Source organism: Vulpes vulpes, chromosome X (genome assembly GCF_048418805.1).
Source record: "Vulpes vulpes isolate BD-2025 chromosome X, VulVul3, whole genome shotgun sequence".
Taxonomy (NCBI): Eukaryota; Metazoa; Chordata; class Mammalia; order Carnivora; family Canidae; genus Vulpes; species Vulpes vulpes.
In genome coordinates this window covers 71,404,699-71,428,020 of record NC_132796.1, presented here as the reverse complement: position 1 = coordinate 71,428,020, position 23,322 = coordinate 71,404,699, and the positions used below count along the sequence as shown (strand labels likewise).

Here is a 23,322-nt window from a genome sequence, read left to right as displayed (position 1 = left end):
AGCCCAACTCAGGACTTGATCTCAAGACCCTGAGATCATGACCTGAGCCGATTTCAAGAGTCAGACACTAAACCGACTGACCCACCCTGGCACCCTGGGAGCTGAGTGGTCTTAATGAGGAAAGGATTCCTAGAGCTTCAGTGGTCTCACAACTGTCAACATTTCCAGTGTCTCTACTAAGACGAGTCAAGGGCTGAAGCCTCAAGATTGCCTGAAAGAGGAAAGAGAGTTGGACAGAAACAAGGCAAATTCTTGGTTTCTCCCAGCAGGGCAAAAGGAACAGGGAAATAAGAGACCACAGGATTTAGTGACCTAAAGCGCCAGAGAGTCCTAGGGCTGAAAACAGAGAAGCTGGTAGGTGAGGGGGATCAGATGGCAGGAAAGTTACAGGTATGTATCAGCCATGGGGGAGTTCAAAAAAAAGTGTTAACGGTAGGGGATCTGCCTTTAAGGAGCTCATGGTAGGTAATGTAGTTGTGGAAGAAAAGGTAATACACTTGAGAGAGTTTGTAATTTGGTGCTAAACTATGGTATTGACAAAAAAATAAACACGTGCCGTAGGAGCTCTGAGAAGGGACATACCATGTGGGCTGGCATCCTCTGTGAGCTGAATGATTGACTGAGGAGGTGGGTGTCCCAAAGGACTTTATGCCCCAGCTACAGTGGCTATAGCTTTTCTAGAGATGAGTGTGCCTGAGTCTTGCATAGCTTCCTGGAGGAAGTGTGGGGGAGGAAGCTTCATCACTGTCACCATTTTTTAATCATTACTGTCATCAACAAGAACCACAGTAAACATTAATTGAACATCCCTCCCTGAGTCTACACTTCTGAGAGCGTGTGCCAGTAGCACAAAGACAAGGGTTGGGGAGGTGAAAGAAGGGTTCTTGGAGTAGGTAGTGCTTGAGCTGACCCTTGAAGGAAGGTTAGGGTTTGGACTAATGGAAAAAGAGTGAAGGACACTGTAAATGACCTCCACAAGGCACAGAGGTGGAAGTGCACAAGGCCAGTATAATTAAATGAGAAAGTTTGCTGGACTGGAGCAAAGGGTGCGTGGTAGGCTAATGTGGATGATGAAGTTAGAGAGGGAAGTAGTGTGGTGATCATAGAAAGCCTTTAATGAATGGCATCCAGAGGGAGCCGTTTAGGAATAAAGTAGGAAGGCCTTGTAGATAGATTTGTGTATCTGGGGAGTGCCGAGGGCAGAAAGGGAAGGGAAGAAAGGCTAAAAGAATTGGGATTCTACATTCTTCTTAGCTTCATTCTCCCATGCTAGGGTAACCAACTTATCCTAGCTCAGCAAACCGAGTCGGCTACTTGAGATCCATCTTGAGAACAGGTTCCTAAGAAGCCCTCAGAAGTTCTCCACTGTTGGTGGAGAACCCTGTGCTAGCTGGAAAGCCCCAACCAATTAACACCATTGTGTGAAGTGTTCTCAGACAGTGTTGACCTGCCTTGTGAAAAGGAAAGGAAGGATAAGCCTGCTAACGCAGCTACTAGCTACTAGCCTGGGTGCAGACTGAGATAGTGTGCCTGCTTTAAAGGCAAGAATGTTTAGAAGTTGATTTGTCACTGCATCAGCCATGGGGAAAGGAGGCAGCAATTGCTGGAATCCGAAAAATCAGCACAAAAATCAACACAACAAGCCTAAGTCTTTCTCCAGGCCGTCATTTTGCAGGCTGCTGGTTGGCCACTCACCACATAGATTCTTTTTACTGACTTCCTGCAGCAAAAGGAGATTGGCACAAGCTCTGCTACATTTATATTATTATCAGGAGGCAGATGTTTTCTCTTTTTCTCTGGGGTTTAGAATTATGCAAATGAAGGCATGAAAACAAAAGCTCAGTGAGGTGGGGGAGGATTGATCTTAAGAATCCTGGCAATTTTCTGAGCTCTTTAAGTTATCCCTCTCAGTTTTTACTAACAGCTCTCTTGGCTTCTCTCCAGTCTATTTAGAATTTGGCACCTCTTCTGAACCTTCCAGCCAAAGACCTGGAAGTTCACTCTAAAGTTCCTATCCTGGCCTCATTTTGCAAGTGGGGAAATCAAGGTATATAATAAGAGCTTTCAGTGCTGACCTTGAATCTTGACACCCCCTGCCCCGCATCCTTTTCTATCTTACCTCTGCTGAATACAGTCTTGTTCGGAAAGGAAACTATGGCCCAATTGCCTCTCAGGTCTCCTCCCTACCCCACCCCACCCCCGCCCTGGTAATTATCTGGAGGGCAATAGGACCTAGGTAAGTTCAACCCTGAGGCCGAGAGAGACACACCTGCCTTACCGCGTGGGTTGAGCCAGTGTGCCAGCTAGCTAGTTCAGGAGGGCGGGGTAGAAGTGGGCGTCTGCTTCTTTGGGGGAAGAGGAAAGCTGTGGCTTCCTCTGGGATCCTGGGGTCGTGGTGAGAAGCCATTCCGGAGGCTAGCCCAAGCTTCTTTGTGTGGCGCCTCCCCCCCCCCCCCCCGCCCCCACGGAGCATCTTTGGGCTGCCGGCCTTGGAACCCGCAGGCTGGGGTTTGGCCCCAGCCGTCCCTCCCCTTTCGCCCGCCCCGGTCATCAGTGCCTTAGTTCCTGAAGCCGCCCGACCTCTCTCGCAGCTGGAACTGCAGGCGGGGGAGGACCCCAGCAGCAGACGACGTCTGCCTTTGCCCTCCCGGGCTGGCGCCCCACACGTCGTGCTTCTCGCTAGCAAAGTTTCTCTGTGGAAAACAAGCCCCTCTAGCTTACTCTGGATCCGTAACGCGCGGGCGCGCGCTCTCGGCTCCTCTCCCCCGAGACTGCGCTCCCGGCCGGGGCTGTGCCTTTGCTCCTGCCCCCGGCCGGCGGCTGCCGTGCGGGCGGAGCTTGGGGAATCCAAGCAGCCGGCTCGAGAAGCCTCGCCTCTGCGCGGGTTCTGAGGGAGCAGCGGCGAGCCGGCGAGCTCGTAGCCACAGCCTAACGATAGCTCGGGGACCTAGGCACTGGAATGAGCCCCCGAAGGGACGCTCAGGCTCCACCCCCTCTTCTGCCCTGGTTCAGTTTTCGGCTGGGGTGAGAGGGCATCGTGGTCAGGACTCCTCGGAAGGTGCTGCTGAGTTTTGGTGCCCCGACAGAGGGGCTAACCCCCTTCTTGCGGTGGGGGGGTGGGCATCCTGCGAAAGGTGAAGCGGCCAAGGAAACAGCTGTGTCCAACCTTTCTCGTGCCTGAAACTGGACTCCAGGCCGAGCGCTAAAATGCTTGCTTTGGCCCTGTCCAGGTTTCACAGCACGTATATTAACGATTGGAATCCTGGGCCAATGAAGAGTCAAGTTCAAAGTGGTACTCCTGGGCTCCCCATCCCATACTCCAACAAGTGTAACTGGAAACTAGAAAGAGGGGGTCTCCTGCTCTAACTAGCAGATCTCCGTTCTGGAATTGTACTTGACAGCTGTCTTCACCAATACTTGGACTGCAGTGGCTATAGGGTTCTCTTGGGGGTGGGTGGGGGTTGCCCTGAAGACCAGACTCAAGCACTCAGAACCTCGACAATGGACCGAGTTTATGAAATTCCGGAGGAGCCTAACGTGGATCCAATTTCATCTCTGGAGGAAGATGTCATCCGTGGGGCCAACCCCCGATTTACCTTTCCATTTGGCATCCTCTTCTCCACCTTTTTGTACTGTGGGGAGGCTGCATCTGCCTTGTACATGGTTAGAGTCTATCGAAAGAATAGTGAAACCTACTGGATGACATACACCTTATCCTTCTTTATGTTTTCATCCATTATGGTCCAGTTGACCCTCATTTTTGTTCACAGAGATCTGGCCAAAGACAAGCCGCTTTCATTGTTTATGCATCTAATCCTCTTGGGACCTGTTATCAGGTGAGCAATTTTTAATTTCTACTTCACCCCCCCCCCACGGTTTGTGCAGAGAAAGATGAAGCTAATATTTACAAGACTGATAATGTGTCTCTAATCAATTCTCCCATTCCCTCCCACTCTTGGGCTTACTTGCCTACCATCCAAAAAAATCTTATCTTAAATATTTATTGCCACCACAGTGAACATGTGGCATGTACTTGTGTTCTAAAACCGTATATGGTACCATTGATATGCCTTCATTACTCAGTGTTTGCTATTTGGATTCGAGTTGTGAAAATTGCTATAGGACCAGCTTATGTGGTTAACCTGTGTAAACAGGACATAACTTCAGAGTGTGTTATTTTGATCCTGTCTTTTGGACACTCTATTAATTGGATCTCACATTCAGTTTCTTTACACTGAGCTGCTTGGGCTGCTGATGGTGCCATTTTCAAATTTTCCAGGGTTCTTTGACATCTGGAAAGTACTTTAAGCTATTTGTGGTCATTCAGTACCTCAATCCATCGTAGTTCATTTTCTTCTTTTGGTTCATCAGTCTCCTGTTTATCTCTTTGTATCTTTCTGCAATAAAGGTACAAGGTTAGAGGGGGCAAAGGAAGATAGTCTATCTCTCCATCTGGATGCTGTAGCACACTGTAATTACATATCAGTTCTTTCCATTCAGATTGCCTTGAAAGGATGAGAATGTGGACACTGTGGGATTTTCAAGTTAGGGAGATGTTGCAAAACTTACGAAGTCAGGAGGAAGGAATGGACCAAGTTTGTCTTCATTGCAAGAGAGGCAGATGCACCTGCAGTCAGCTGAAGAATATGTGTCAGAGTGTTGATGTTGTAATTGCAATGGGGTAATATTTCTTCCTTAGAGAAATAACCACAGTCTGAAACTGCGGTTATTTGAGGATGGAACTCTCCTGCCTTAAATTTTTTTAAATCAATAAATGTTCAAACAAGGAGGGATTGAGTAGGCTCCATTGGAGAAAATATGGGATATCAGCAAAAACAGCCTGGAATTCCAGTGGCCTGGAGTCTGGTCCTCCCTCTGTCATTGACTAGTTGCTGGGCTTTGGTGAAATCTATGAAGATGCCTTGGGCCCCAGTTGCTTCATCTGTATGATAAGTGGGTTGGGCCAGCTCATGGGTTTCAACTCAAACGCAAACGCTTACAGGGGCCAGGCAGGTCTCATAAATGAGTGAAGCGGGCCAAGTATGAGAAAACCAGTAGCTTCATGTGTGATGATAAATGAAAATTAAGTATCAGTGTTAGAGAAATGATGGAGAGTAGTGAACAGTGTGGCAAGCTAGAGTCTGCATGATTTGCCTAAAGGAGGCAACTACTCTACAGTTCCAGCCCATTGTGTTGCTCTTGGAACTCAGACCCAGTATTGCCAGATTCCCCAACTTTTCAACAGAAGCTTCCAAGACAAGATTTGATATGAAATATCATTTAAAATTTTGGCAACTTGACTAATTAAATAACACAACTTGGACCAAACAAACCACAGCTGTTGGTCAGATGTGACTCAGCTGGCCTATATGCAACATTTGGACCAAGTAATCTAAAAGTTCTTTCCAATTCTAAATCTTTGAAGTTAAGCTGTAAAAGAAAGACCTCAAAAAAAAAAAAAAAAAAGAAAAAAGAAAAAAAAGAAAGACCTCATCTTGAATTTGGAACCAAGAAATTTAGAAACATTAGTGTGCCTGGGTGGCTCAGTTGGTTAAGTGTCCAACTCATGATTTCAGCTCAGGTCAGAGTCCTGAGATGGAACCCGAGTGGGTTTCTGTGCTGGGTGTGGAGCCTGCTCAAGATTCTCCCTCTCTCACCCTTTCCCTCTTTACCCCTCCCCACTGAGTGCATGTGCATGCTTCTGCTCTGTCTCTGGAAAAAAACAAAAAACAAATTTAGAGATGGCATCAGAGGAACAAGGAAACCATTCTTCTCTCCTTTTTCAAAGGTGGTCTGTTGAGTTAACAGATCAAACACTCTCAATATGCAAATTTCAGCAAGTACTGCCCCAGTTCAGAGTTTAGACTTCCTTTGCTTTGTGGCCTCTCGAGCCATCTTTGATTTGGACCCATCATATGGAATAATGAGAACTATATTTCATTTTTGTTGTTTAGCTTCCACTAGAAATGATTGGAAAGCATTTATAATAGCTAACCTGACAGCAGGGAAGAAATAATTAAAAGCTCATAAATTATATCCTTGATATGCTTATGTTCAAGGCAAATTACTTTTTAGAGAGGAAGGAACTTAATCAGTACTATTAGATACATGAAGATGTTTGGAGGGCCTGGCTCCCTGATATGAGATACAAAGATACTTCTGAAAAAGAAAATGAAAAAAAAAAAAAAGAAAAGAAAATGTACCCTAACTTTTTTTTAAAGATTTATTTATTTATTTATTTATCCATTCGTTCATTCATTCATTCATTCATTCATTATAGACAGAGAGAGAGGCAGAGACACAGGCAGAGGGAGAAGCAGGCTCCATGCCGGGAGCCCGATGCGGGACTCGATCCCAGGACTCCAGGATCACCCCTGGGCCAAAGGCAGGTGCTAAACTGCTGAGCCACCCAGGGATCCCCAAAATGTACCCTAACTTACTAAAGCTTATAACCAAGTCAAACACTCTTACTTAAATCACTAAATAGCCTTTAGAAGCATAAACAGAATTCTTCCTGCCACTATCTCCCCCAGTATTTTATTCAGCAATAGCACTGATGGGCCCGGCTTAAAATCTAAAATATTTTGTTGGAAATGCACTTAGCTTTTTTCTTCTGTGTTCTCTCCTCCTTCCACCTTTTCCTCTCCCAGGTTTTAGAGTTTGAAACATCCACTTTCTAGGAGGAAGCTGCATGCTTCAGACTGGCACATATGCCCCACTCTCAAAGGGATCCTGTGGAGAATAGCAGGCAGCACATGTTCTAAACCCTTTCATTCACAACCAAAGGCCTAGGAAGCATATAAATCTCTGAGCTTGTCTTTAGCCTATTTTTCCATTAAATTACATTGCCATTATTATTATCCTCTCCTCCCATCATTTCTCACCCTGTATTCTTCCTTCTTACTCTTTCATTTACTCAGAAAATATTTATCAAATACTCACCATATGAGAAGGATGGTGGGCAAGATAAATACAACCTATACCCTCAGTCAGGAAAGATGGCTTAATTTTCACCACAACTGTTTTTACTTATTATAATAGTCCACAGTTTCCATTCATGTCAGGGTGAGTGGAGGAAGTGGTAACTCAGGTGTTCCAAAACAAGATGTTCTAGTTTCTTCTCTTCTATTCACCACATCAGAACTGCTTAAAGACTTCTGATTTATATGGGAGAGATGGGAAGGATACAGCAAGAAATGTGGTCTTATCACTATTTCAAGGTTGGTAAAGATGTTTTCCTCTTTGTAAAGAAAGAAGTTTAAAAGGCTGTTGGCCCCAAACAGGTCAAGAGGCCCCCAAAACAACTTTTAGAGAGATCTTTTGATATTCCCTAGGTAAGTAGCACATTCAGTTCTGAGTTGTCAAGTCTTTAAGTACCTTTGTTATTGAATGGCATTACTGTATAGATGTGAGTTTTTTTCTAGATCCCGTCCAAGACTTTTTGGCAAGACAATTATAGTTGTGGGCTTTGTCCTGAAAAAAGCAGAACTCAAAAGCCCCAAGTATAGAGCTAAATGCTTTGCATACAGATTGCTTTACCTCAGGAACTTGAGGTGTTATGAAAACCAGGGCCTTTAAGAGCCTTCATCATTTTCTCTCAACACATTATTTGTATAATGTCTTTGTGTTCAAGGTGCTTTTCTACCATAGGCTTATTCTTAAGGATACCAAGCAAATTCCTTAAATCCTCCAAGTAACACTATGAAATGGTGTTCTCAGGTCAGTAGATGACCGACCAAACAAAAAAGGATTTAGACTCAAGTAACTTGTAGCAGACATAACTATCTCTTTGACTCACAAGAAATGAGTAGAATGGGAATTAAGGAATGGCAAAAAGTAGCACAAACTCCCTGAATTGTATTATTATCCCCCCCTTCCCCAACCTTCTTTCCCAGGACAGCTTTAGTTAAGTACCCATGATGCTTTATTTCTGCAGATGTTTGGAGGCCATGATTAAGTACCTCACACTGTGGAAGAAAGAGGGGCAGGAGGAGCCCTATGTCAGCCTCACCCGAAAGAAGATGCTAATAAATGGCGAGGAGGTGCTGATAGAATGGGAGGTGGGCCACTCCATCCGGACCCTGGCCATGCACCGCAATGCCTACAAGCGTATGTCACAGATCCAAGCCTTCCTGGGCTCAGTGCCCCAGCTGACCTATCAGCTCTATGTGACTCTGATCTCTGCAGAGGTCCCCCTGGGTAGAGGTGAGTGGGTCAGGAGAGGGGAGGGCTCCATTTAAATCAAGGGTCTTAGAAATCCAGACCTGAGCTGTCCAATACACTGGTCACCAGCTTCATGTGGCTATTTAAATTAAAATGAAACATGAAATAAAAAATTTACTTCTAGGGTCCCTGGGTGGCTCAGTTGGTTAAGTGTCTGCCTTCGGCTCAGGTCATGATCTCAGGGTCCTGCGATCAAGCTCAATGTTGGGCTCCCTGCTCACCAAGGAGCTTGCTTCTCCCTCTCCCTCTGCTGCTCCCCCCACCTTGTGCTCTCTCTATCTCTCTCAAATAAAATCTTTTAAAAATTTACTTCCTCAGTCATACAAGCCACATTTCAAGAGTTCAATAGCTGTGTGTGGTGAGTGGTTACTGTACTGGGCAGCATGGGTATTACAGAACCTTTGGACAGTGCTGGTAGATAAAGAACTAGGGGAGCCAGACATCTTAGGCCTGCCACATTTCTTAACTGGGGTAAGCTATTTAAGACCAAAACTGCCACAGATGAGCCTTTCTGGGCCCAGAGAAGCTGGTAATACCAGCAGTCAGTAGGACATTTTCCCTAGACCAGAGTGTTTAAATTATCCTGAGGACTTTTCATTTGTTTTGGTGTAAGGATGGTCATCTTTTAATAAGACGTTCCCAAATATTACTGATCATGAGAAAACCTATTACTGGGTGAAAGCTCCTTTTTAAAAACTTACATCTCCTACTCAGACCTCACTCAGTCTGAGTGTGGGGATGCCAGGAATCTGTATTTTTTTTTTTTTTGGAATCTGTATTTTTATTATTATTTTAAAATACCCCCAGTTGATTCTGATCAGCCACGTTTGGGAACCACTGGTTTAATCACTTCTCTCCAGTAGCGAGAAAGAAATAGGGTGTGGAATGAATACCAATGAGAATGAGGTTTGGTTCCAATTCTGATCTTTTTTTTTAAAAGACTTATTTATTTATTTATGACAGTCAGAGAGAGAGGCAGAGACACAGGAGGAGGGAGAAGCAGGCTCCATGCAGGGAGCCGGACTCGACTTGATCCTGGGACTCCAGGATCGCGCGCCCTGGGCCAAAGGCAGGCGCTAAAACGCTGAGCCACCCAGGGATCCCCCCAATTCTGATCTTCTGTGTGATTGTTGAGGGAAGTTACCCAAGAGGTCACAGTCTTAAGTTCCCACTTGTAAAAAAAACGGATCCTTGGATGAGTAAGACCTCTAAGAGAGGAGAAAATGTGAGTCATGTTTTCAAAGTCAAGATAAAGTACGGTTAATGAGTTTTAACAGCTCAAGATTAGCCTCATCTGCTTGGGCTGGAGCTGATACAGCTGTGGGTACACAGCTGCTTGCAAAGCCCCATGTTGCAAATGAATATAAGGAGGGAATTTATGCCCTTTGCTCTTTTCCTCCGCTAAGAATTGTTCATGACATTCTGTTGGTCTTAAAGCTTTTTTACCTACCTAGAATTGACAGTGATGTGAAGAGAAAGGGAAATGATGATGCTTTTCCTCCTGAGAATTTTGAAGGTCATCAAAGTATCTAATTAAAATATGTATACTTTACAAAAGTAATGCATGCACAAGCCATTTGGCCTACAAGGAATTGTATTCGTATCGAAAATTTCTGGAAAGATATATCAGAAACTATTTACCTCTGGGGAGTGAAGATGAGAAGTCTGTAGACTTTTGCCTTTAACCTTATACCCTTCCATATGGTTCGAACTTTCTGTGGTTTAAAATGTTTGTTATGATCATGTATTTCTATTTTTGGCCATTATTTTTTTAATTTTAAAAATCAGACATGGTTATGGCAAAGATTCAAAACCATACAGAATGTATATTAAATAGGAGATGTAATTTTACTCCCCAAAAGTAATCTCTATTAACTATTCAGTGTATATCCTTCCAGACTTTTTTGACTATGTAAACATACATACAATATATATTTATTATGTATTATGTATTTTTGTAAGAAAGGGCTGTATTAAACATTGTGTTCGGGCAGCCCGGGTGGCTCAGCAGTTTGGCGTTGCCTTCAGCCCGGGGTGTGATCCTGGGGACCCGGGATCGAGTCCCGCATCGGGCTCCCTGCGTGGGGCCTGCTTCTCCCTCTGCCTGTGTCTCTGCCTCTCTCTCTGTGTGTGTCTCTCATGAATAAGTGAATAAAATCTTAAAAAAAACATTGTGTTCAACATGTCTTTTTCAAAAGTATGCCAATATATCTTTATTCAATGGTTATTTATATATGCATACATCATAATAATAAATGATAAATATATAATATATATTTTCCTTATATGAACTGGACCATTCTTTCTTAATTCTCCAATCTTCTATTGGTAGGATTAAAGTTTGTTTCTGATTTTCCCCTTCAAAAAAGTTTTTTCTAATTACAAACTATGCTCCAGTGAACAGCTTTCTAAGTATCTGTGTACTGGAATGAGACTTTGTAGCTAAATTCTTAGCAATAGAAGTGCTGGGTGAAAGGATATGCATGTTTGGAATTTTATCAGTACTGCAAATAGCCCTCCCAAAAGGTTGTATGAATTTATATTCCTAAGGGTATGAATATCCTTTTTCTTTGTATATTAAGCTAAATATTATTTAGTTGTATAATTATAACTGATTACTTAAATAATTTGTTTTTAATTGTGAAGACAGCTGAACATCTTTTCATGTTTAGATATTTTGTTCTTTAAAGTGCTTATTTGTAGTGGGTTGTCTTTTATTAATTTGTAAGAGCTATTTTCTTGTATTAATCCTTTCTCTGCTGTAGATAAGTATGTATGTATACATTTGTATGTTTTGTATGTGTATACATTTTAAATGTGCATGAACACATGTGGAACATACCATATATAAGATACACAAGATAATTTTATCTTCTGGCTTTCTGAAGTATTAAATTTTTATGTACTTAAGTTCTTTATTGCTTTTAGATCTTGTGAACTTCTTACAAAGGCTTTTCACAGCTCCTATCTGATAGGGCAATTTAGGTTCATCTTCCAAATAGATGCATTTCCACAATCAGTTTGTCAATTCCCCTGCCAAAATACAAAATAAGGCAAAAGGGTAACAACAAAAAAAGAAAAAAACCCACTGAGATTGTGTATTGGTAATGCATTAAATTACTTAGGTTATTTCGGAGGGAATGTGTATCTTTGTAGGACCAATCAGCTTCATATTACAAGATGACATCTCTCTCTGTTTCTTTAAATATTTTTACATCATTTTATTGAAGTATAATTGACAAAAACCTCTACCTATTTAACATATCCAGCTTGATGAGTCTGGAGATAAGTCTACATCCATGAACTATCCCCATAATTTATGTCATAAATGTGCAAGGCCTGGAACAAGAAAACTATACAACTTTATTGAAGTACATAAAAAAAATTTCATGAAATGTACTTCAGTAAAGTCGTATAGTTTTCTTGCTAAAGGTCTTGCACATTTTTGTAAGGCTTATTTCTAGGTATTAGTTTTTATTTTATTTTTTAAAGAATTTATTTATTCATGAGAGACACAGGGGCAAAGACATAGGCAGAGGGAGAGGCAGGCTCCCCGTGAGGAACTTGATGTGGGGCTCCATCCCAGGACCCCAGGATCACAACCTGAGCCGAAGGCAGATGCTCAACCACTGAGCCACCCCGGCATCCCTCTTCTATTAGTTTTTAAATCACCTGACTTCCTAAGTGTCAGGGTAGTGTCTAAGTAGGAGAAATGCATGTACTACACTTTTGGAAATAGCGAATGATGATGATGATAGGAGCTAGCAGATAGCATTTGCTATGTTCTGAACATTTCTCTAAGTCCCTTGCATGTAATTATTTCACTTAATCTTTACAAGAACCCTGTGATGTAATTATTATCCCCTTTTTAGCAAATGAGGAAATAGAGGCACTGAGAAGTAATAGATGGCAAGATTGGATTGGAATCCAAGGGGTCTGCCTGCAGAGCCCATGTTTCTAACTATATCACCATACAAAGGATGTAAGGGAAACTTTTTCCAAGGCCTTGTTTTTAGTTCTTTGGCAATTTCTCCTATTAAAAACTTGCTGAGAGTACCATCTCAAAGTGTTGTAAGTGATTTTCTGGGTTAGGTTTCTTCATTTTCATCCACTCTTCTTTCTCCTTGCTACCTCTTTTCTAATCGCTTTTTCTCTTGGAGACCATCTGGATCAGTCTAGATGAGCAAATTCACTAACAGCATTATGATCTCTTATGACATGAATCTATTTGTAGGGAGACAGATGGAAGGTGTTTTTGCATTTATTGCATCAGGCTTTCTTTTATTACATTACTATCAATAAATAAGTTCTAATTCAAGGGAAAGCATCACCACATGTGGCTAGATGTATATACCCTCTGATGTTCCCAACTACAAGCGTCAACACTTAAGGATGGGACTAACAGTGGTTTATAAAGCTAAGAGTGTATCAAATCATTAAGTTGTACACCTTAAGCTAATACAACATTATACATCAATTATATCTCAATAAACATGGAAAAATAATAAATAAACATCAGGCTAAGAGTAAACAGTTCAAGAGAGTCTCTCATTCCAGTCTTTGAGATTCCAAGACTCTACTTAGAGCTGAAAAGGATCTTGGAAGCAAAGCTGTGCTGCTTTTTGGGTTTCCATGGGGAAGTCTTCACTTTCCTTGCAGATTAAGTTGACATCTCTATGGCTCCAGTTCCCTGGAGCTAGTATTTTTATGGGAACACAAAGTTCCAGCTTTTTTTTTTTTTTTTGGATGATTTACCCCTTAGGCCTCTCTCACTTTTTTAGTGATTGGTATTCTTTGATACAAAGGAATAAAAGGAAAGGGACACTGTGTGATCTATAGTTGAGACTCAATGTAGCAAGTTATAGAGCACCCTGACCCGTCAGGGACTGAACTCTATACAGTGGTATGGATGTTATGGGCTATGAAGTAGGGTCTAAAATTTTTGTAAATTAATTTTAATTTGTTTTATTATTTCTTAAGACTTTATTTGTATTTATTTATTCATGAGAGACACAGAGGCAGAGACATAGGCAAAGGGAGAAGCAGGCTCCCTGTAGGGATCCTGATTTGGGACTCGATCCCAGTACCCTAGGATCACAACCTGAGCCAAGGGCAGATGTTCAATCACTGAGCCACCCAGGTACCCCTAAACATTTTTTTTTAAACAACTCTGGTAGAAGTTTGGAGATTCCTAAAATATACCAAAGCAGCTGTGTGATAAATTGATATTGCTGATGATTAATGCAAGCAATTCTAGAGATCTCAGTGAATTGGGGAATTAAAGCACATAGATATTCAGTGACTTTCACACAGCTTTCACAGAGATGAACCGAGGGCTTCTAATTGTAGATATTTTTTTATCTTTTTTTTAAATTTTTATTTATTTATGATAGTCACAGAGAGAGAGAGAGAGAGGCAGAGACACAGGCAGAGGGAGAAGCAGGCTCCATGCACCGGGAGCCCGACGTGGGATTCGATCCCGGGTCTCCAGGATCGCGCCCCGGGCCAAAGGCAGGCGCCAAACCGCTGCGCCACCCAGGGATCCCTGTAGATATTTTATGCTGCCTCTGTAAACTCAGAATTCCTCATTAATTCCACAAACATTTATGGATCACCTATTATATTCCAGGCAGTGTGTTTGGCTCTGGGGATATAGCAGTGAACAAAATAGACATGGTCATTTCTGCCTTCATGGAATTTTCAGTATACATTCTGACACATTCCTGACATACATACAAGATTAGTTTCTTAAAGAAGATACATGTCAAAGAAGGGACTTTTTTAAAAAAGATTTTATTTATTCATGAAAGACACACACACAGAGAGAGGTAGAGACACAGGCAGAGGGAGAAGCAGGCTCCCTGCAGGAAGCCTGATGTGGGACTCAATCCCAGCACTCCAGGATCACGACCTGAGCCGAAGGCTGACGCTCAAGCACTGAGCCACCCAGGTGTCCCAAAAGAAGGGATTTCTTATCTATCATCTATCTATCTATCTATCTATCTATCTATCTATCTATCTATCTATCATCTATCTAATCTATCATCTATCTAATCTATCATCTATCTATTTTATTGGTGTTCAATTTGCCAACATATAGAATAACACCCAGTGCTCATCCCATCAAGTGCCCCCCTCGGTGCCCATCACCCAGTCACCCCCACCCCCCGCCCACCTCCCTTTCTACCACCCCTTGTTCATTTCCCAGAGTTAAGAGTCTCTCATGTTCTATCTCCCTCTCTGATATTTCCCACTCATTTTTTCTCCTTTCCTCTTTATTCCCTTTCACTATTTTTTATATTCCCCAAATGAATGAGACCATATAATGTTTGTCAAGAAGGACTTCTGTAACCAAAGACGTTACCTATGAATTTCCTAGGACTGGATTTTTTTGGAATTCCTTCTGCCTCCTTCATTGTTTGCTCAGAAGCCTATTTCATCAAGTGGGTACTGCCTTATCTCTTTATATGTGTTCTTTCTGTGTTAGTGACCTCTCAACATTAGTTCTGAGATCCACTCTTCTTAAAATAGTGGAAAGGAATAAAGGGGAAAGGAGAGAAAAATGAGTGGGAAATATCGGTGAGGGTGACAGAACATGAGAGACACCTAACTCTGGGAAATGAACAAAGGGTAGTGGAAAGGGAGGTGGGCGGGGGGTTGGGGTGACTGAGTGATGGGCACTGAGGGGGGCACCTAACGGGATGAGCACTGGGTATTAGGCTATATGTTTGCAAATTGAACTCCAATAAAAAATATACAAAAAAGGTTTATATGATTGGATGTTTATATGATTATTAAAGTTACAATGTGTGTTAATTGTGGGAAATTTAGAAAACAGAAACATAGAAAATAAGCTTTAAAAAAACTGGTATAATCCCTACCACAAATATATATATTTTTTAGTTTATCTAATTCCATTTTTTTGTATGCATGCTGTTTTCTGTGCTAACACAGCTGTGTTCATAGAAGAATTTTCTCTTCACTGGGCACCGCAGGTCTCACCTATCATCTCTCTGGACCTCTGGGTCAGAGTTCAAGCTTTGCTAACATAGTCTGATTATCTGTTTTTTTCTGTTATTTTTTTTCTTACAGCTGTGCTAATGGTCTTTTCCCTGATATCTGTCACCTATGGGGCCACCCTCTGCAATATGTTGGCTATCCAGATCAAGTATGATGAATACAAGATTCGCCTTGGGCCGTTAGAAGTCCTCTGCATCACCATCTGGCGGACATTGGAGATCACTTCCCGCCTAGTGATTCTGGTGCTCTTCTCAGCCACCTTGAAATTGAAAGCTGTGCCCTTCTTATTGCTCAACTTCCTGATCATCCTCTTTGAGCCCTGGGTTAAGTTCTGGAGGAGTGGTGCCCAGATGCCTAATAACATTGAGAAAAATTTCAGCCGGGTCGGCACCCTGGTGGTGCTGATTTCCATTACTGTCCTCTATGCAGGCATCAACTTCTCTTGCTGGTCAGCTTTGCAGTTGAAATTGGCAGACAGGGACCTTGTTGACAAAGGTCAGAACTGGGGACATATGGGCCTGCACTATAGCTTAAGATTGGTAGAGAATGTGATCATGGTTTTGGTTTTCAAGTTCTGTGGAGTGAAAGTGTTATTGAATTACTGTCATTCCTTGATTGCTTTGCAGCTAATCATTGCTTACCTGATTTCCATTGGCTTCATGCTCCTTTTCTTCCAGTACTTGCACCCATTGCGCTCACTCTTTACCCACAACGTAGTGGACTACCTCCATTGTGTCTGCTGCCACCAGCACCCTCGGGGCAGGATTGAGAACTCAGAGCCATCCTGTGATGCTGAAGCAAGGCCAAGCATTGTCTGATTCTATCTTCTGGGTATTTGGGGATAGGTTGGGGTTTGCCAAGAGCAACTTTGAAATTGAAGGAGAGGATGAGGCTCTTAGGTGAGTACTCACTAGGATATTTTCTTGAATTTTCTGGTAAGCCTCTAAGAAGAAAGAACAGCTCCCAAATAGGTTTTATGTCCTTAAGATTGACTGGTCTGTTTGGAAAAGGGGGTAGCTACTATATACCAAGAAGGATCAGAGATATGGTGAACACCCCCTCCCACCCAGGGAAGCTGTGGCTGCCCGAGGGGATAACTTACCTCCAAGCACCTTAAGCTCTCTGGGTGCGATCTTGTAGCTCTGCTCATTTGCTTGAGGCATTACTGAGTTTTCCTAGGGCTGAGATGAAGGCCCAGAATTCCACCAGAACATATCTGGACTGATTAGAGAGTATGACAACTTGCTAGTTATGGGTACCTCCCAGGAACCTGGCTGGTTAATGTGGAATTGTAACTGTAAGCATGGCTGTTTTTTTTTTTTTTTCTTTTTAATTCCAATGAGAAACTCTGGTTTAAGAAGAAAACCCCCACTATTAAAAGAGCTGCTTCCCAAACAAGTTAGCTTTCCATTAGGGTTTTACTAGTGATCTTTCATCAAAGACCTCTCTTTTCAAGCAGCCCTTCATAGGCACACTCTGAGGAGGGAGTGCTGACTAGGATTCCTTCAGGGCATAAGCCAGAATGACTCTTTTTCAGGGACCTGCATGGGCACCAGCTTGTGAAATGGAGTGGTTGAGGAAAATCTCTCACTTCATGCCTCATTATCAGGAATTCCCTCCAACCTGGTTTTTCTGTGCTCTTGGCATTTGACTACTTGATATAGATTGCAGAGAGGCTGAACTGTAATTGAAAATGTTTCTAATGTAAGGAAGAAATGAAGATTGCTTTGCATCTCCTACTATTCTGAGTATTTTGCTGGGGTTTTTTTTAGGGGAGGGAGAAGGTAATAATAGCTGGAATATTACCTTCATGCTGTTTGGGGTTTGGATGGCAGCTACTACTACTACTACTACTACTACTACTACTACTAGGGAAACGAGATCACATTAACTCATCATTGGTACTGGTTTTTGCCTACAGGATTTTATTTTGCAATAAGGAATGTTTATCAACCTTCTGCTCATTCTCATACCCCCAGTGGATGAATATATATCTCCTTTTTTCATGTATCTCATATCAGTTGGGTATTTTGATGGGGATGTCAGCTAGATGCCTCTAAGGTAACCAAGGAATTGAGGTTAGGAGGGCCACTGCCACCTGGGACCCAGTATCTCAGTATTTGAGAATTCCTAGTAGCATGTATCAACTGTTGCTACCGCAAGGTTTTGAGAAATTGTGAACAATCTGACCTAAAGCTTCTCATCCCCATGTGATGCCCACCTAAAGATCACATTACTCTTGAGATCACATTAAGAATTTTAGCCATTTCCCTCCCTCTTATACAGTGTCATGACTTTATGGTAGAGGTATTCCCTCTTTTTAAGTAGCGGGGCTCTTAGCCAGAATGGTCCTATTTCCTGGTATGTCTAGTGTGGGTTTTCCCATCTTCAACCGCTGTTTGGGGCTAAAAGGATTGGATAATTGATTTGGGGAAGAGTAAAGTGACTCGCTTTGGAGCAGTGAATATTTTCTTTTCCAGTCCAACTCCCTCATTTTATCTTTGATGATGAGACTTAGGTTGATGTCATAAAAAGCTCATACTCTTGTCTTCTGACTATGTAATTTAAGGTGAATTTGAATGAATCTATTAGGCCTCCAGAAGAACACACTGTCTCTTGGAATTCAAGCAATAATTTCTCCCTAGTGGTTAATATGCCCTTCTATTAAAATCAGAAGCAGCGTGGAACTGTAATTTAGTCCGTAAAAGGCATGTGAATCAGCTTACTTAAGGTACAGGTGTGATGAGAACACAGTGACACACACCAAGCCAAGCTAGCCAATTAGAGCTAGAGTGGAGATACACAGGGCAGAAACCATGTGCCTTGGCACTAGACCGGGTGTATTTTTCCCCCCACATAGCCTCCCCAGCCTCCATGACTTAATATCTCTGGAATGCAAGGAGTTCAGGGTGAGGGCTATGGAGCAGCTTGGGACCTGAAAAACCTGCTGCCCTTTCCCTAGGAGAAGAGAGTCTAGCCATACCTTATGCAAATGAACTCTCAGAACCTCCTCTAGGTGGTGGCCTTCCTGTTGCACAGCAGTATTCTAGATACACAGGAAAAGGAGAAATTTCAAAATACGATGGTAGGGCAAGGGAAGTGCTCCTATCTGCATACACCTCTTTAACTGCTCTCTTTTTTGCACTTTGAAATCTTTTTTTTTTTTTTTATGATAGTCACACAAAGAGAGAGAGAGAGAGGCAGAGACACAGGCACAGGGAGAAGCAGGCTCCATGCACCGGGAGCCCGACGTGGGATTCGATCCCCGGTCTCCAGGATCGCGCCCTGGGCCAAAGGCAGGCGCTAAACCGCTGCGCCACCCAGGGATCCCTGCACTTTGAAATCTTAAAGCAACACAGGGTACTTGTGTAGGGGCAAGTCTTAGTGGGAGAGGAGGCAGAGATGGGGCCAGCAAATGGGTCTTGGAAATGGAAGGCAGAACCATGAAGTTTGGGGGAAAGAGAGGCTGATGTAGCAACAGCTTTTTTTCATATTATTGGAAATTCGGTAGGCTAAGTATGGGCAAATGGACCTGTTAAGGAAATGTATTAAATAAACTAATAGTTGTCAGTTTCATTTGTTCCACAAATACTTTGAAGGCTATGGGGCATAGAACTGTGAGGCACTGTAGGAGAATTAAATAATATTTAATATTTATAAGCATTTACTGTATGTCTGGCATGGGTGCTTTATATGCACTATTTCTTTCATTCAGTCCTCAAAACACCCTCATGAGGTTGGTACTATTAATCCTTCATTTTACAGATGAAGATTCTAAGGCCTAGAAAAGGGAAGTGACCTGCCCAAAGCCACAGGTCATATCAGAGCCAGGATTCAGTTTTAGGCACTCAGGCTCCAGAGCTTCCACTCTTAATCATGACACAAGCCTCTAAATCCTCTTAGGTCCTTTGTGGAATTATTTTAATATGTTAGCGGTTCCAGGAATATTTTCTGGGCTATCGTTGGGTTCATCTCAAGCATTCTTACAAACACTCGTAATCAAGAGGCATCACTCAACTTACCCTAGAGGAAAAAAGTCAAGTCCTAAAAGGCCTGGAATGAAATTGAGTATGTGTTCACATATATTTATATGTACTTATATTTATGTTCACATGTAGTTATATACAGAGAGTGGGAGAGTAGGGTGAGGGATAGTGGTAGATGGACCCATTTCCTTTCTAATTTCAGGATTTTGTTTCCTGTGTGTTCTTAAACCTTCTAGACCCTGTCATGGTAATAAAACTGGAGGGAGCAATTAGTACTTAGGTTTGTAGGACTCTCCTCACCCCCACCACCTCAAACAACCAATCACAGCAGGGGAGTGCTGAAGCCCACTCTCTTATACTTCCTCTTAGCAACATTGTCCTTACACCTGCTGAGAAGCTGACTCCTAGTTCTGAAGCAGGCCAGAGGATATGAATGTTGAAGAATAATGCCCCTCCCTCAGCTGTCACAGTCCTGAGAGCCTAAGTCAACACTCAGTGCTCTCTCAGCTAGCCTGCCCCCACCTACACCTCACAAGGTCATGGTCATCAGCTTTCAGAGTTGATTGCTGCTTCCAGGGTAAAGGTGGTGTGAGCAGCTGAAGGGTAGAACATCCCACCAGGACATTCCATCTAAACCTGTGGAGTTCTGGGATGCCTGGCTGGCTCGGTCCATGGAGTGTTGCAATTCTTGATCTCAGGGATGTAAATTTGATCCCCACATTTGGTGTAGAGATTATTTAAAAATAAAATCTTAAAAAAACCCCACAAAACCTGTGGAGTTCTGTTTCTGAAAAGCCGTATGCATAAAAGCAGATGCCTTGGGGCCCTCCAAAAGATTTACCTACCCAAGAGTGGGAATCCTCATTCTTTGAAACTTTTGCTATTAGCCTTTATTACTGTCTTAAGGGGATACACATGTCCATAATCTTATGCCTTTTCTCTTGGAGGGTTAGCACCATTAGTCATACACTTTAGTCACAGACTTTAGAACCTCTGGTGTGCTCAGTGAAAGTATGATATGAATCTTGACAATAAAGCATGTGAAACTTTCCCATGTGAAACTGGGAAGTAGCAAGGCTGACCTGTGTGAGCTAAGGGAACTAAATGTGAAAACAATACACTTTCATGTATGGAGATAATAACATCTGAAGAGCACGGTATTATATTCAAGGCACATTGACACATATTAGCTCTGTTACCATTGTATCATTCATTTTGGGGACAAGCCCTCTGAGTTGTACATGTGAATTTGCATTGTTCTAACCTTTAATTTATTAAAACAGTTATTAAACTCATTTTGTGCCAAGGAAAAGCTAAATGGATATTTCAGAGTGCTCTATAGATGCTGAAAGACTCAAATGTGAATCCCAGATATTGAATTTAAGTGATATTGGAGATAAATAGACACTGGTTCTCATCACTGGCATGAGAGTACAATATTGGTGCAAATTTTTGGAAGGCAATCTGTCAATATTTGTCAAAATTAATCAGGCATACTTTCTGCCTCCAAATTGTAACCTCTAGGAATTTTTCCTACCTGGCCACACTTGTGCAAAGAAATATGTACAGGAATGTTCATTACAGCACTGTTTGTAACAGTGAAAAATTGGTAAAAACTTAAATTTCCATCTGTAAGAAAATGATTAAATTCTGTCAATTCTATAATTGGAATACTGTCCAGCCATTAAAAAGATGTATACACCACTATGTTTATTATAGCATTATTTACAATAGCCAAGATATGGAAGCAACCTAAGTATCCAACAATAGATGAATGGATAAGATAGGTGTGTGTGTGTGTGTATGTCTGTATAAAATGGAATATGTAGCCATAAAAAGTATGAGATTGTGTCATTTGAGACAACATGGATGGGCCTAGATGGTGTTATGCTAAGTGAAATAAATTACACTAAGAAAAACAAATACCATATGATTTCACTCATAAGTGGAACCTAAAAATGCAGAAACAAAATGCAAAATTAAACCCATAAATACAGAGAACAAACTGATGGTTGCCAGAAGGGAAGGGAGTAGAGGATTGGGCCAAATGGGTGAAGGGGAGAGGGAGACACAGGCTTCCAATTATGGAATGAAGAAGTCGTGGAAATAAGAGGCACAGCATAGGAAATAAATCAATAATATTGTAGTAATGAGGTATGGAATTAGACGGTAGCTATTCTTGTGAACAAAGCATAATATGTAAACTTGTCAAATCACTAAGTTATATACCTGAAACTAATGTAGCTTTTTTGTCTGCTAAAAAAAATGGGGTAGATGTATACAGTATGAAAAAAAGCAAGTTGAAAACACAATGTATAGGCCAAGATTATGAGGAATTATTCAAAACTTGGAAACAGGGAAGAATAGATACAGGAAGAATAGTGCCCCCTCCAAGATCTCCACATCCTAATCCTCAGAATTTGTGAATACATTATGTTATGGGTAAGGGGAATTAAGTGGGGGATTGAGGTTGCTCACCAGCTGTCCTGGAAATGGAGAGATTACCCTGAATTATGTGGGTGTGCTGGATGTAATCATAAAGGTCCTCATAAGAGAGGAGGTAAGGTGAAGACGGAAACAAAGATGTTGAAGATGTGACGCTGTTGGCTTTAAAGATAGAGGAAGAGGCCATAAACAGAAATGCACCCCTAGAAGCTATAAAACACAAGAAGACATTCTCTCATAGAGTGTCCAGAAGGAGCAGGTCCCCGCCAACACCTTGATTTCAGCCCAAAAGTGATTGTGGACTTCTGACGTCCAGAGCTGTAAGAAGATAAGTATGTGTGTGTGTGTGTTTAAGCTATAACAGCTTGTGATGATTTCTTATAACAGCACTAGGAAACTAATACAAAAGGAAAAGATGATTACTTGCTGCTTTATTATTTTTTAAAAGATTTTATTTATTTATTCATGAGAGGCACACAGAGAGAGGCAGAGACACAGGCAGAGGGAGAAGCAGGCTCCCTATGGGGAGCCTGATGCAGGACTCTATCCCAGGATCTGGAGCTGAGCCTAAGGCAGACGCTCAACCGCTAAGCCACCCAGGTGCCCCTACTTGCTGCTTTACTGTCACATTAAGAGCATTTTCTAACGGGCCCAAGGGTCATCTGACTCTACGCCCAGAGAATTGTAATTTAGCACAAGTGATAAGGGTTCGGTCATTTTACAAATCTATAAAACTGACAAAATGCAACAATATTTTCTATCCACCTAAAGAAGGCAGCATGATTTTGGTTGTTAGTACCCCGTAGGACATTAATCAGCTTTAATTCTACCTTAGCAATATGATTTTAGCATTTCTTTGTTTTTTTTAACTGACTATAAAATACTAGTTCTTGGGACACCTGGGTGGCTCAGCGGTTGAGTGCCTGCCTTCAGCCCACGGTGTGATCCTGGAGTCCTAGGATCGAGTCCCATGTTGGCTCCCTGCATGGAGCCTGCTCCTCCCTCTGCCTGTGTCTCTGCCTCTCTCTGTGTGTCTCTCATGAATAAATAAATAAAGTCTTTAAAAAAATAAATAAAATACTAGTTCTCATATCCTCTTTTGAGTTAACTTTGCCGTCTTGCTGGTTTCCTCCTTTAAGAATTAAAATTAAACTTTGACACATGTACACTCTCTATTTGTAAGAAACTTTAAAAAAAATTCTGAGTCTCCATACTTTAACAGTGATCCTGTTTTTGTAAAAACAAAACAAAGCAAACAATATGGTAGCTGGGGGAGCTGGTTAAAAATGTTCCAAATTCTTTACAGCAGTTCTGGGTTGGAGGGTTCTGGGGGGGGGGGATGTCTTCTGTGTTAAATAGTTTGTAAAATTTAAATTTTGTATAACTTTACATGGTATTTGCAATGAGTAAAAGATATTACTTTAAAAAGTAAATACATGGGGCAGCCCGGGTGGCTCAGCAGTTTAGCACCGCCTTTCAGCTCAGGGCCTGATCCTGGAGTCCCGGGATTGGGTCCTGTGTCGGGCTCCCCGAGGGGAGCTTGCTTCTCCCTCTGCCTGTGTCTCTGCCTCTCTCTCTGTGTGAGTGTGTCTCTCATGAATAAATAAAATTTAAAAATCTTTAAAAAATAAAAAGTAAATACATGTAA

At 42.1% G+C, this 23,322-nt stretch overlaps 1 protein-coding gene across 1 annotated transcript; it reads left to right on the top strand.

The window, feature by feature from the left end:
• Positions 1-2,368: 2,368 nt before the first annotated feature.
• On the top strand, positions 2,369-20,933 carry XKRX (XK related X-linked). Its single transcript, XM_026006585.2, has 3 exons — positions 2,369-3,836; positions 7,937-8,205; positions 15,316-20,933. The coding sequence occupies exons 1-3, from the start codon at positions 3,502-3,504 to the stop codon at positions 16,059-16,061; spliced, it is 1,350 nt and encodes a 449-aa protein (XP_025862370.1). The 5' UTR covers positions 2,369-3,501; the 3' UTR covers positions 16,062-20,933.
• Positions 20,934-23,322: the final 2,389 nt, after the last annotated feature.